Source organism: Piliocolobus tephrosceles, chromosome 5 (assembly GCF_002776525.5).
Source record: "Piliocolobus tephrosceles isolate RC106 chromosome 5, ASM277652v3, whole genome shotgun sequence".
Taxonomy (NCBI): Eukaryota; Metazoa; Chordata; class Mammalia; order Primates; family Cercopithecidae; genus Piliocolobus; species Piliocolobus tephrosceles.
This window is the reverse complement of record NC_045438.1, coordinates 156,597,379-156,613,141: the sequence shown is the minus strand read 5'-3', so window position 1 is coordinate 156,613,141 and position 15,763 is coordinate 156,597,379. Positions and strand designations below refer to the sequence as shown.

Here is a 15,763-nt window from a genome sequence, read left to right as displayed (position 1 = left end):
CCGAGCCATGACCCCAGCACAAGCAACCTTAAGAAACAGCTTGCCTCTGCCTTCCTCAAAAAATGAACTTCTCTCTTTCTTAGGACTGGCAGGTTTCTTTAGGATATGGATTCTCAACTTTGCCCTCCTGGCTCGGCCCCTCTATGAAGCAGCCAGAGGCCCTCTCAGTGAACCCCTAAGCCCCACACACAACATACTTCCCACTTTTCGTAGACTCCAAACTGCTCTCGCCACTGCACCTGCCCTGTCCTTACAAGATATCTCCCAACCCTTCATTCTCTATACCGCCGAAAACCAAGGAATAGCTCTCGGGGTCTTAGGGCAACAGAAGGGAAGTCCTCCTTCCTTTGCCGCTGTGGCATATCTCTAAACCATCAGACAACACTGTCAGAGGGTGGCCAACCTGTCTTAGAGCATTAGCAGCAGCGTTTTAGCTCTGGAAAGTAAAAAACTAACATTCGGCCAACGCACCACCGTCCACAGCTCTCACAACTTACAGGATCTTTTCTCCACCCGGGCGTTAAGCTCCCTCTCTCCTTCCTGAATTCAGTCACTCCATGCCCTCTTTATCGAAAATCCCAAATTCAGCCTTGCCAAAAGAGCCCCCCCAAGCCGGCATCCCTAGTTCCAATATTCTCTTCCCCTCCTACTCATTCTTGCACTGACATTCTGGATCACCTGCAGCCACACTTCCCTAACATATCCTCTGAGCCTCTCACTAACCCAGATGACCAACTATTCGCAGACGGCTCATCTTCCGGAGCCCCTGGCTCTCCCAAAATTGCTAGGTGCGCAGTAGTTACCTTAAACCATGTAATTGAGGCTAAATTCCTACTCCCAAGGAACCTTGTCCTAGAAGGCAGAACTCATATCTCTCACCAGAGCCCTAACCCTCGCCAAAGACAAACAGGTCAACATATACACAGACTCCAAGTATGCCTACCACATTCTTCATTCCCACGCCACCATCTGGCAAGAGACAGGGTTCCTTACCACCAAAAGAACCCCCACTACTAACGGCCCCTTATTTACCAACTCCTTCAGGCCGCACACCTCCCAAGTGAAGCAGGAGTCGTACACTGTTGAGGACATCAAGCAGGATCAGATGAAATCTCAAAAGGAAATAGGAAGGCTGATGAGGCAGCAAAACAGGCCTCCCTTTCTCCTCTCCCTGCACCCATCCTCCTTGTCACCCCAGCCGTCCCACCCAAATAGCCTCCCACCGAAAAGTTTCGATACTACAGCAAGGAGCCTCCCTTCAAGGGGACTAGATAATCAAATATCAAAAGCTCGTTCTTCCCCAAGAGCAAAGCAAGGAAATTCTAACATCTCTTCACCAGTCCTTCCATATTGGTGCACACCCTCTGTACCTACTCCTTCGCCCTTATTTCTCCTCCCCCCAACTATTCATCTCACTAAAGGACATAACCTCAAACTGTCGTATATTCCTCCCAAGGGATCCTCCGCCATCTCCTCATCCCTGCACAACAGCTCGGAGGAACACTCCCAGGGGAGCACTGGCAAGTAAACTTCACCCACATGCCTCCCGTCAAAAAAACTAAATATCCTCTTACCCTCATAGACACTTTTTCAGGTGGAGTAGAAGCATTTCCTACCCTTCAGAAAAAGCTGCAGAAGTCTCCCAAATTCTCATAACAGAAATCATCCCTAGATTTGGTCTCCCTCGCTCTATACAATCAGACAATGGACCTAGCTTCATCTCCCAAATTACCCAACAAGTCTCCCAATCCTTTGGCATTCAGTGGTGCCTCCATATCCCACACCAGCCCCAGTCATCTGGAAAAGTCGAGGAGGCAAATGGAATTCCCAAAACTCAGTTAATCAAACTCACGTCTGAGGTCAAAAAACCTTGGACCTCCCTTTTACCCATAGCACTGGTTTGCATCAGAGTCAGTCCCAAAGTTCCCTCCTTCCACAGTCCATTTAGTTAATGTATGGACACCCTTTCCTCTTACAAAAGAGGCCCCCTCCTAACTCTCAATTAGGAGAGTACCTCTCAACACTCTCCCTCATTTGTCATATTCTCCACGAACAAGCTGAGCAGGCCCTCCCAAAACCCCACCAAGGCCTCACCTACCAAACACTTCTTCCAGGAGAATACGTCTTTCTAAAAACTCTTACTCCAACGAGTCTCAAACTGAAGAGGGGAAGGCCCTGTCCAAGTCCTTCTCACTACCCCCATCGCAGCCAGACTTTCAGGACACAACTTTTGGTACCATCTTCCCAGGTTAAAAAGGGCCTCTGGAGCTGACCCGCCACCAACTAACCAACCAGCTATTCCTTGCAAATACCCCAGCACCCTTCTCAGACCAACTTGACTCTGTCTTAACACCCATCCCAGAAGACCCCACTCTTCCCCCATGAACCATAACAGATAAGTTGTCACCCCTTACCATTAAGTATCCAAACCCTTATTAATGGAAATCATCCATTACGCTGCCCTTGCAGGAATCACCCTACTTACTCTACTCTTTGCCGTAGGACTATATACTGTCTTGCCTCCTGGGTGGAGTTTCAAACAAAAAATCTCAATATCCGTAACCTTTTGCCTCATAATCCTGCTTATAGCCGGTGTAACAGCCACCAACAAATAGTTGCCCCTCCTAAATGTCCTGTCTTTGCCCGTCCTGCCGTTTTACCCTCTTCCTTCACTGCATCACAGAAAACATCTCATGGTCCTACCCAGAACATCCCACCCTCACGGCATTCCTTGATTGGATCACTGATCTTCTATTTCAAGGGGATTTACAGGAATTCACTCCAGATGAAGCGGAATTCTTTACCTTTACACTTGCCCTCTCTCTAGCTACTCGTTCTCCCCTCCTTTTTCTCACTACCGCTCCACCTTCAGCGCACCATTCAACAGGCACATGCGATACTCAATCAAACTAACCCCTCCCTGGCCAAGGCCTGCTGGTTCTGTGTATACCCCTCAGAAACTACATCAAAGGATGCCTTCCCAGTTCCCCTCAAACACTGGGTTCTCACCAATACAACCCTCCACCCCCACTACCAATGTTTCAGAGGAGTAAATGCACTCAAAGGTTGCAAACTCAATCTTCCCGCACATACTTCAAAACACAAGGTTATCTTAGGAGCACTTACTAAAACTCAGCCAACACGCATCCCTATGCATAAAACATGAACTTTCCTCAGGAGTCCCCCTGGGCACCCTCTCCTCTAGCTTATGCAACTATATCCTAACACTCACTCCCCCAACAGGCATCCAAACAACAGTAACAAACCCCACACAAATTCTCAAAATTTCCAACCCCCTCAGACCCAAGTCATGGGAAAAACATCAGGATTCTGCAATAACCGACACAGGCCCTGCTCAGAAATCGCAGGGTGGAGCGCTTGTCTAGACCCTGTCCCCACTTCCGAATGCACGGAAATCCCACTGCCTAACACACCTTCAAATGAACTGCTTATTGACACAAAACGCTTCTTTCTACACTTAGAAAACTCAGCAGTAGGAGCTAGCCAGCTCACCTCAACACACCCTCTTCAACCCCTAACCGGAGTGGCTCTAGCCTCTTCCCTCCACACCTGGCACTCAGAGAACAATCTTTTACATTCCCTTTTTGCCATACATTTACAATTCTGCCTCCCTAGCCAAGGTGTATTCTTTCTATGCAGCACCTCCACCTACTTCTATCTCGCCACCAATTGGATGGGCACCTGTACACTGGTCTTCCTCAGCTCTAAAATAGACATAGCTCCAGGAGAAAACCTGCCCCTCCAAACCTTAAATACTCAACTCTCACACCACAGGTGCCGGGTCATATAGCTTATCCCACTACCTGTAGGCCTAGGCATCACAGTGCTGCAGGCACAGGAGTAGCAGAAATCGCAACCTCCTCTTGTCACCATAAAACCTTATCAAAAGGCCTTTCAGATGGTATAGATGACCTTGTAACTTCCATATCCACCTTACAAGCTCAGCTAGACTCCCTAGTGGCTGTTGTCTTAGAAAATCTCAGAGGTCTCGACCTACTTACCGCTGACAAAGGAGGACTCTGCATTTTCCTAGACGAAGAATGCTGCTTTTATTTTAACCAGTCAGGCTTAGTTCAGGATGCAGTAAAAAAACTCAAAGATCGAGCCCAAAAGATCAGGGAAAGCAGCTCCTCTACCCGGCCTTCTTAGCCCTCTTGGTCTCTCAGCACCTGGGCCCCCTGGCTACTCCCTCTCCTTGTACCCACTATAATCCTTTTTCTCCTCCTAATCTTTGTGCCTTGCTTAATACGCCTCTTCACCCAGTTTTGGCAGAATCATATCCAAGCCTTTACCCATGGAACCATATACGACATGATGTTACTCCAGGAGTATCAACAATTTCAAAACCCAAACCAACACCACCTTCCAGCCTTTCTCCTAGTTACCGCCCCCTCTCAGCCTGAAGCAGCCCGGGGGCCTGAAGCGCCCCCTTTCCTATCATCTATGCAAAGGCTGGAATGTTGGGGTCACCCCGACCAGACTGTTTCCCCTCCCTTCCTATGGGTCTTACAATGTAGTCCTTTGTGACCTCTGCACAGCTCCCCCTGGGCTAAAGACAATCCCCCCCTTCATTGACCCCTCCAGTAACGGTCCAGGCAGTTGCGGGATGCAGTTAACATGTCTGTTCACCTTGCATACAAAACTGGCAAAAAACATCTCCAGGATGCGGTCAAGACACCTGCACCCCCGACTCAGCCCCCTCACCCTGACTCAGCCCTCCTGCACACCCAGCTCAGCTCCCCCCACCCTGACTTAGCCCTCCTACACACCCAGCTCAGTTCCCCTCCCCCGACCCAGTTCCTCGCCCTATAAAGCCCTGCGGTAATCTGTAAGCAGATCTGCCTCCTCTGCTTTTGTCAGGAGATAGCCTGACAGGACTGACAACAAATCAGCTTGCCTGAACTTGGGTCTATGGGCCTCATTCCTTTCTCGGCTGTCCTTCCAATTATCCCTTAGAGTGGGTTGATTCTTTTACTATTATGTAACATTGCTCTTTGTTTCTAGAAGTTTCTTTGCTTGGATAAAATCTACTTTATCTGATATTAATATAGCTATTCTTTCTTTTATAAAAAATAATTAATGCTTACAGAGTATTTTTAGTCCTTTGACTAAACCTATTTATTTCACTGAAATTAAAATGAGTTACTTGTATATAGCATATAGTTGAGTCAGTTTGTTTGGGTTTGTTTTGTTTTTTATCCACTGTGCCAATATTTGCCTTATAATTGGTGTATTTAAACCATTTACATTTAAAGTAGTTGTTATTGGGGCTCAAGTCTTCTGTTTAATTATTGGTTTTCTCTTTGTTTCCTCTGCTTCGTATGCCTCTGGTCCTTTCTTCTTCCTGTGTGTTACATGAACACTTTTTAGGATTCCATGTTGATTTACTTATAGTATTTTTGAATGTACCTTTTTGTGTAATTTTCTTAGCAGTTGCTCTGGGTGTGACAATATACAAATGTAACTGATTACAGTCTACTGGCATTGACATTTTATCACTTCAAATTAAGTATGGAATCCTTACTTCTGTTTTAATCCCTTTATCTTTTCCCACTTTTAAACATCATAGTCTTGACTCTCAGATGCTGTTATAATTTTTTGTTCTAATCATTAAATATGATTTTTAAAATTCCTGAGAAGAGCTAGTCTATTGCCTGACTGTATTCCTGACTTTTACATTGTTCTTTCGTCTTTCCCAAAGCTTCAGGTTTCCTTCTTTGATCATTGTCATTCAGTTTGAGTCGCTTCTTTTCCACTTCCTTTAGGTAGGTCTGCTTGCAACAAATCCTTTAAATTTACCATCATCAGAGAATGTCTTTATTTCCCTTGTATTCCTGTTTTGTAAGAGAGAGAATTCACTGTTGACAGTCCTTCTTTCAGCACTTAAGAAATGCTGTGCCACTTATTGTAGCCTCTGTGGTTTCAGAGGAGAAATGTGCTAGGATTTGAATTTGTATTCCCCCGTGGTAAATGTGTCATTATGCTCTGGCTGCTTTCAAGATTTTATCTTTAGTTTTCAGAAGTTTAATTATGGTGTGTCAAGGCATGGATTTCTTTCGGCTTTCCTATTTTAAGATTGTTCCACTTCTTAAATCTATAGGTCTATGTATTTTACCAAGTTTGGGGAGGTTTCAACTTTTTTTTTTCTTTTTTTTAAATACACTTTCACTACCACTCACTTTCTGCTCTCCTTCTGGGACTCGAAGGATATGAAGTTTTGATCTTTTTTACTGTCCTACAGTTCCTTGAAGGTCTGTTCATTTATGTTTCAGGATATTTTCTCTCTGTTTTTCAGATTGGGTCAATTCTATTCATCTATTTTGAAGTTCTTTGATTCTATCCTCTGTCATCTCCATTCTATTATTGAGCTCATCCAGTGAATTTTTATTTCTGTTATTGTATTTTTCAGTTCTATAATTTCCCTTGGTTCTTTTTAAATAACTTCAATTTCTTTGCTGACATTTTCTATTTTTGTTTCAATAATTCATAATTGTTCATTAAAGCATTTTTATAATAACTGCCTTAAAATCTTTATCAGATAATTCCAGTATCTGATTCACCTCTGTGTCAGTGATTATCTGGTTTTCATTAAAGTTGTGATATCCCTGATTCTTGGTGTAACTATTACTTTTCAGTTGTATCCAGAATAATTCCTTTTAACCAAATGAGTGTGAGCAACGCTGCAACGAGTAATCTGCCAACTTTATTATTTATTCTGCTTTTAACCTGGACATTTTGTATTTTGATTATTGGGAGACTCTAAGTCATATTTAAATATTTTATTTTAGTAGTCAGACACCCTGCTTGGGTTTGGTACATGGGTCCTGGCCTGACTTTTGTATACTATGATTCTGATGACAATTTAATTTTCTGGACCTTCGTGATGCTAGATTCATCTGTTTGGTTTATCTAGTACCATGGGGGCTCCCAGTGTGCTAACCAAAAATGTCTCTAGACATTACCAAAAGTTGCCTTGGGGAGAAAATCACCTCCAGTGGAGGACCACTGCTCTCCAAACCAGAAAAACTCAGTGTCCCCAGTGTGGGGCATGGCATGATCCTATGAGGCGAGGCAGATAGAAACTCTTCTAAAGCCTTATAGAAGCACATTAGGACCTTATCCAGTGTTTTTATGAACCAACTCCTTTCCCTGGCAAGAGGAGAAGGCTTTATTTGCTTCTTTCTTTATCTGCCCACGTTTGCACTCATGGAAGATGTCAATGATGTCTCCTGTAATAGACCAGGATTTGATTTCCTGTATAACACAGCTCAAAGATTAATCTAGCCCTTCATGAACAAGTGGCCTTTATTAAGACATTACAGTGATCAAATTTCAAAGTGAAATCCTTTCAGAATTACACATGTATGTGTACATACTTCTATTCTGCTTTAAAACATGCTGTCAGGCCGGGCACTGTGGCTGACACCTGTAATCCCAGCACTTTGGGAGGCTGAGGAAGGTGGATCATGAGGTCAGGAGTTGGAGACCAGGCTGGCCAATATAGTGAAACCCCCATCTCTACTAAAAATACAAAAAGTAGCTGGGCATGGTGGCGAGCACCTGTAGTCCCTGCTACTCAGGAGGCTGAGGCAGAAGACTCACTTGAACTCGGGAAGCAGAGGTGGCAGTGAGCCAAGATTGCACCACTGCACTCCAGCCTAGGCAACAGAGCGAGCACACCATCTAAAACACACACACACACACACACACACACACAGACACACAAAACATGCTGTCAAAGTTCATTATCTTTTTTGGTTGTTGATTCTTTTTTTTTTTTTCTACATTGCTGAAATGACATCACATGACCTTTCGAAAGTTATTGCTTTTCTGCCTGGAAACATAAGACAGTGTTTCATAAAAGCAAGAAAAAGGTTGCTGTGCTTTTTAAAATCTCTTTATCTTGGGGAAAAAAGAAAAAAAAAAGCTGCCAGATTGCCCACCACAGAGTTCCTCACACTCATTTGGTTAAAAGGAGCTCTTCTGGTTAATCGTTTACTGCCCTGTGGATAGAAAGCCATCCTCAAACTGTGTGAAAATAAAATGAAACCTCATAGAACGCTTGTTTACAAAACGGCTGAAGCTGAAGGTCACACCCATTGGCCTCCGTGGTATTTTCTCATTGCCAAACAAGTCTGCATTATTGCATATTAATAAATCATCTGGGATCGCTTCACATTATCTAGTTGGTTGAAGTTCATGGACACTAACCATTTTCCACCAATCTCCTCTAGAATGTTCATGGTGTTTTAGGCTACTCAGCATGAGTCCAATTCGTTTTGTGAGTGCCCAAAATAAATCACATGCCAGTGTAAAATAAGATTAGCTTCTCTTTTTTACTTTCAGAGAAAGATTTATTTGAACCCTGGCCTGCTGAGGATAAGAATGTTTTATAGACGTGAGCTCCGTGGACAGAAGCACAGCTGATTATCAGCTGGGTAGAGCAACTGTCTCCTGACCCTAGACTCCAGTAACTGTTCCCTTGTATACTTTCACTTGAACAATGTCGAAATCTCTTTCCACCATGTTTTGCCCTTTCCCTTCCTGTGTTTGCCTTCTAAGATTCAGAGGGAGTGATGTCAAAATGATTTGGAAAAGGCCTACATAGGTCGTAGATGGGGTGCAGACATTTATCTTCAAGGCTATCTTCAAACCATGAGGCTGCTTTCTCAATGAACTTGCTTGAAGTGCTGGGGAGGTAGCTTTTTTTTTTTCCCTGTTCTGGAAAGCAGCAATTACTGCACTTCATCCAGTAACCTCATTTCAGGGATTCATTGCATGACAATACCCTCCCCACCGCTGCGGTAACATAGAACAGTTTTTATGTAGTCTTTAGCCCTTTAATGGGGCAAGTGTGACAATCCCTGTTTTCATTAATCTGGCTGTAACTTTCAAAATGAGCACTGGATCAGGAGCAAAAAGAGAACACAGAGTCCAGAAGCCATCAGGCTACATGGCCAACTAGGAAAGTCTAACCTGCAGCCTGGGCTGTTGCTGTTCAAGGATCTGTTGTCTACCACTAGAATCATCCTTAGGATGCCACGAATGAGAGGATGCCTGAGGAAATGTCTGACAGCTACCAGTTGAATTGAGGGGCTCTCAAATCTCTTTCTGTTATTGTCATGAGGCTGCTATTCTGCAGTGAATGGCTGGCTTCTGGAGAAGTGTGAATTCCAAAGCTAATCAAGGCAAAAGATTTTCACATAGTGGCGGAGAGTGTGAGTCCTAAATCCTAAGTTACCTACCTCAGGTCCTGGCTTCGTCTGGGCATGGTGGCTCATGCCTGTAATCCTAGCACTTTGGGAGGCCGAGGCAGGTGGATTGCCTGAGCTCAGGAGTTCGTGACCAGCCTGGGCAACACGGTGAAACCCCGTCTCTATTAAAATACAAAACAAATTAGCTGGGCGTGGCGGTGTGCACTTGTAGTCCCAGCTGTTTGGGAGGCTGAGGCAGGAGAATTGCTTGAACCTGGGAGGTGGAGGTTGCGGTGAGCCGAGATCATGCCACTGCACTCCAGCCTGGGCGACAGAGCAAGACTCCGTCTCTACAAAAACGAACAAACAAACAAAAACCCTGGCTTCATTTGTTCCCAATACCGTGGCCATGGGCATGTACCTGAAACTCTCCGTGTCTCAGTTTCCTCAACTATGAAATGGGGATGATGATAATAATACCCAACTTACAGCATTGCTGTGTGGATTGGAGGAGACAGTGCTTATGGAGTACTAAGGACAGAGCCTCTGAGGTCATAAGCTCTTAGTAAGCATTAGGTTTTAGGATCGGAAACCCTTGGAGAATGTCCTCACAGCCACAACCTGGCCAGAATGCCCATGTGGCCCACAACAAGTTCCCCATTGCTAGAAAATGTGTTTGCCGGAACAACTTTTGCAATGTTTCTTCAGCATGGCCGAGGTGCTAAATCTATCACTAGGCTTTCAATTGCTAGCAGCCGGAATTCTTTCCAGAAAACATTTGGTGGGAACAATTTCCAAACATATTTCACAGTTGTCTTAAGGCCAACATTAGCTTTTAAACTGAAGAAAAGTCTTCACTTTTGACCTGGGGCTTTCCATTAAGACTGTAACAACTCAGAATTTCCCACTGGCCCCTGCAGTTTCTTAGGAATTGAAAAGAGCAACTGCAATTGACCTGAAGTCGCAAGTTGGTGAATTATCATTACCTCTCTTTTTGAGGCAGGGTGGTGAAGAGAGAAGGAATGTTTGTGTGTAATTAGTAGACATCAGCCCATTTAAAATTATTGTAACGTATTGTTTTCTTTATTTTTTAATAACGAATATACTTTCTACATAAATAAAAATAAGTACTAATGTTTATTAGGCACGTCAATGGCTTAAGCATGTGCACACACTTCACACACATTCTCTCATTTTTTGTTTCCTACAACCCTCTAAAGCAAGTGTTATTGTGCTATATTACAATCAAGGAAGCCACATCTGAAGATATGAGTGTTCAAATAACTGGTCCAAGGACACACAGTGCATAAACAGCAGAACTGGGACTTGAGGCCATGGCTGTCTGACTCAAAAATCCATCATCATATGGGGACTCTCTGTACTATCTTTGCAACAGTTCTGTAAATCTAAAATTATTTCAAAATAAAAAGGTCATTTAAAAAAATAAAATGTATTGCCAAAATGGCTCTACTACGCTATTTCTCTAAATGACTTATAAAAGGATTTTGCTTTGTTTATATGCTACATTTCGGAGAAATCTTGAAAAACAGAATGCTATATTTTTACCTGAGGATCCTTCTAGCAACTATATTCCCAGAGTATTGTCTTGTACTCCTTCATGTAAAGCACTTAGAATAGAGCTTGATACCTGGAAAGCTCCCAATAAATGTTACTTATTATCATCATCACCATCACTATCATCATCATCGCTATCATTGCCATCTTCATAAATCGTCCTTTGTTACGTTGAATCTTATAGTTTTAAAATTAGTAAATACTTTAGAGTCCCCACCAGACTGTGAATGACTGAAGAGCAAGGACAGACTTCTGCAGGTCTTCAATAAAATGTTATGAAACAGATAAACCCTGTGCTCACAACTAGATTCTTCAGCACTGAATCTTTAAACAGACAAGCAGTTTGTCTCTGTCTCTGTTTCTAATTTGCCTTTGCCCTGGGGGAGGACAGATGTTGCCAGACATCTCCCCACGACTCTGGCCACTTTGTAGCTCCCATCCAACTTTATAGCCCATTGCTTGGGTTAGGGATGAAATGGACTTAAAAGCTGTTCATTCCAAAGGTGGTTTTCCTTGTGCCTGAGCTCCTTTAGCTCTAACCCAATTTGACCCAGCTATCCTCTCTCCTGTGCTGCATGTCAAGGAAAAAAATCTATAAATGGGAACAAAATTAGCGTGACCCTCATGCCTCATGCCCAATTTAAAAGAGCCAAATTATCTTTTCTTGCTGTCATATTAAATGTTTCTCCTGCCATGTCCCCGATTTCCACTAAATGCCAACAACTGTTTATAAATTCCTGGGCTCTAAGAAGATGAGGACATAGTCCCAGAAGCCTGATGCATCAGGTTATGCAAGCTCTAAAAAACAAAAGTTTTCACTGCAGCTTTGCTGACCCAGTACACTCTGCGCATTCACCGAGGTGCCAGCCACATCACATGAGATTGCTTAACACTTGACTAGGGCACTGTTTTAAAGGATGTTGGTTCTAGGCGATTGCAGGAAATACCCTCTAGCTCAGCACTATCCGACAGAACTTTCTGCAATGATGGAAATTTCTATCTCTGCATTGTCCTGTGAGGTTCTCATGGGTAGTCATAGAGCCCTTGAAATGTGGCTAATGCAACAGAGAAATCAAATTTTTAATTTTATTCTATTTTAAATTTTGGAGACCTAAACAGCCCCATGGGGCTAGTGGCTACCTCAACCATCCTGGTTTACCCAGGACAGAGGGGTTCCTTGGAATGTGAGAGTTTTAGTACTAAAACCAGAACTGTTCTGGGCAAACTAAGACATTTGATCACCCTAAACTGGATCCCTTTTCAAAATACGTTTGATGTTTTGGGAAGCATGAAATAGACATGTACCAGCTACAGTGTAAATTCAAAAAGAAATGAGGAGATAGGTAAATAACTGAGCTTTCCTTCCCAAGCAAAGTACAAATAAGTGTTTTCTGAAAATTATTGAATTGGTGAGACCACAGGGTTGACCCTTACAAGTGAAGCAGTCTATATAAAATCTCAGTAAAAAGCTGAGCTGGGCCGGGCGCGGTGGCTCACGCCTGAAATCCCAACACTTTGGGAGGCCCAGGTGCGTGGATCACTTGAGACCAGGAGTTCAAGACAAGCCTGGCTGACATGGTGAAACCCCATCTCTACTAAAAGACTACAAAAAGTTAGCTGGGTATGGTGGTGGCGCACGCACCTGTAATCCCAGCTACTCGGGAGTCTGAGGCAGGAGAATTGCTTGAACCTGGGAGGCGGAGGCTGCAGTGAGCCGAGATCACACCACTGCACTCCAGGCTAGGCCACGAGAGAAACTCTGTCTCCAAAATATATATACATATTTTATTTTTATTTATACATATTTTATATGTATAAAATATGTATATATAAATATATATATTCATATATAGGAATGCCAAAAACCACACATAACAGTGTGGAAAAATAACCTGACTTTGTTAGAGGACAACATTATTTCCATTAACTCAGAAAATTCTTCTGGGGGGTGTTAAGAAAGTGAATGTCACAGACATGTTCTGCTGGGTTGCACTTTATCCTCTGTGTATATGTATTTTTAGATTAATACAAGTCATGTGCTGTATTCTTTATGTAATTTATAAAGTTACACAAAATGTAAAGAGGAATAAACCTGTCTGAAAGTTTTTGGCAAAGGAAGTCAACCTAAATGTAATAGTTTTACAGTGTACATGAAAATTTGCATTCTATAATGAACTGGATTCATTCTACAATAATGCATTCTATAATAAACTCATCCTCAAACTACCTGCAGAACCCACCAGTAACTGACTTGACTGCATTTTGAATTCCACTGGAGAAGGAAAGGTGATTGGGTGATCATGGAAAAATCATGACTGCCTTGAATTCCTGATCCCAGCCAAGGGTCTGGTTAAGAACCACTAGAAGTTTCTTATTTAATGTAATTATCCTGGTAAAAGCTTCAGTGCCTCATAGCTCATCTACCTGCCAACCAGAAAGCCCTAAATTCACCATCAAAGAGGGAGTCCTTCAGACTAAGCTTCATCTTCTATTAAAACACAGGTATCTTCTAAGATTGGTCATATATGACCATATATTAGCACCATACTGTAATTAATTTTTTTATCTTTCAAATCGATCTCCACTATCAAGGTCCTGAACACTTCTGACTATGCATCCTTATCAGTAACAAATTTTGAGCTGTGTCCCCAGTATATGTATATTTAATGGTAATTACTGTCAATCCATACATTAATATAGCATATTTATTTGAAGAAGAATCCCACTGTTACTTTTTATTTTGCTTCATTTTGCTGTTCTCATGGTTCATTTGATTTAAGTCAGCATCCACATTAGATTATATATGTATGTCAATACTACTAGCTTCCCGAACCACAATTGCTCTGCAAGTAATGATGGCTTGGATGTCTTTGAGTCACTGAGGACAGTTAAAAACCATTCTACTTTCAGCAGTCTAGCATTTGTTAGTTGAATTTTTCTCTTGCCTATTCTGTTGCTTCCCATTTAATCACGTCTTTGTGCATTTCTTTTTCTTGTCATTGGGCTGTTGGAGGATGGTGGTAGAGACTACGGCCCAGTTGCTGAGATATATATGAGCCTGAAGTCAAGGCCTTGGGTCCAGTTCCTTTACAAACCAATTTTTTTGCAATCTTCTGGAAGTGGTTACCAAACATTACTGTGTAGAAGAATTACTTGGGGATCTTGTTAAAAAAACAGGATTCCGGCCAGGCGCGGTGGCTCATGACTGTAATCCCAGCACTCTGGGAGGCTGAGGTGGGCAGACCACGAGGTCAGGAGATCTAGACCATCCTGGTGAACACGGTGAAACCCCGTCTATACTAAAAATACAGGAACCAAGAACAAAGACGTGCAATTTAAAACATTAAATTTTTTAATGGTCTTGGTGACAGGCTCCTGTAGTCCCAGCTACTCAGGAGGCTGAGGCAGGAGAATGATGTGAACCCAGGAGGTGGCGGAGCTTGCAGTGAGCGGAGATTGTGCCACTGCACTCCAGACTGGGCAACAGAGTGAAAATCTGTCTCAAAAAAAAAAAAAAGATTCCTCGCCAGGTGCAGTTGCTCACACTTATAATCCCAGCAGGAGGATCGCTTGAGGACGGGAGTTCAAGACCAGCCTGAGCAATATAGTGAGATCCCATCTTTGCAAAAAAAAAAAGAAAAATTAATTTTTAAAATTAGCCGAGCATGGTGGTACACACCTGGAGTCCCAGCTACTCAGGAGGCTAGGTAAGAAGATCACTTGAGCCCAGAAACTTGAAACTGTAGTGAGCTGTGATGACACCACTGCACTCCAGCTTAGGTGACAGAGCAAGACTCTGTCTCAATGGTAACAACAACAGAAAAAACACAAAATGAGATTTCTAATCTTTCCCCAAGAGATTCTGATTTAATAGGTCTGAGGACCTATTAATTATCGCCATTTGTAATAAGACTCCCTGTTCCCCAGTGCCACCCACACAGGCAGTCTGGGGTCAGGTTGTGCTTATACCCCAGGAAATATTGGAGGAGTGAGAATGGTGGCAAAGCAAACCTTGCATTGGGTGAAGTAGTCCAGACTTTATTACATGGTGACCATGCTCTAAAGCTTGACCTTTGTCACAAAATTGGTAGGGATAAGGCAATGGAAGGAGGGTGTGTGGGTGTGGGCGTGGGTGTGTGCAAACATCAGGTCAGGTTTCTGTCAAAGGTCCCAAACAGAATTGGTTTTCCTTTTCTCTCTCTCAAAGTGGAAGCTTGTTTTGAATGTACATATGTTAATAAACCAAATGACACTTTATAAATTACACCTTTTCTATCTTACACCTCCAAAGAATTATTTCTAAATTCATGTCTTGTTAACAAATGTGCCATTTGTGCCCCCTCAAAAGAGAATGTTTTAAATTGCACGTCTTGGTTCCTGGTTCACAGTGAGATTTAGGTCAAGTGTGAATTATGGTCACAAGGTAAACATATTACTGTGGCACCAAAAGAATGTAGGGATCACATGATAGACTTCCAGGTGGAAGTTTTGCTACTTGCTACAGATGAGTTTCTTAATTTGGGTTGCGGGGCGGGGTTGGATAATTTATTTACCTAAAAGCTCTTAAGCCCCAGCAAATAGACCCCAAATCAGTAAGCCTATTCCTCAGATCCTAAACATACCCAGATCTGTCCGTATCCCAGTGTGAACACACAACACACCTTCTACCTAAAAGTGAGACTCTGGATCTACTCATAGATAAAGTGAATGACAGTTATTGCTGAAGTAGATATAACACCATATTTCAAATACAATTTCTTCATAAAGTCCTATGGCAATTTTTACTCTTTCTGCATTTTTCTTTGAGGCCTGACCTTGAAAAATCAATAAGCATAATTGGTTAGAAAATTGGATTTCTTTCTCTTTGCTTCCAGGAATTAATTTGGCAAGCCATAGTTAATTTAGTGAGCATGTTTGCACTAACTATATTTTGCACGTCTAACACAAGGTATACAACTGTGCGCTGTGACCAT

At 42.8% G+C, this 15,763-nt stretch overlaps 1 protein-coding gene across 6 annotated transcripts in view; it reads right to left on the bottom strand.

Annotated features, from left to right (window-relative positions):
* Positions 1–15,763, bottom strand: part of ADTRP (androgen dependent TFPI regulating protein) — a 92,574-nt gene that overhangs the window by 74,016 nt on the left and 2,795 nt on the right. The window contains exon 1 of one of the 6 annotated variants that reach the window (XM_023185390.2): positions 1,033–3,953. The exons of 4 other annotated variants lie outside the window; for them this stretch is intronic. In XM_023185390.2, coding sequence (XP_023041158.1) covers positions 1,033–1,092 — 60 coding nt within the window. In that variant the 5' untranslated portion in view covers positions 1,093–3,953. Of the gene's footprint in view, positions 1–1,032; positions 3,954–15,763 lie in introns of those variants that run through there. One more of the 6 variants, XM_023185387.2, reaches the window with a different exon arrangement.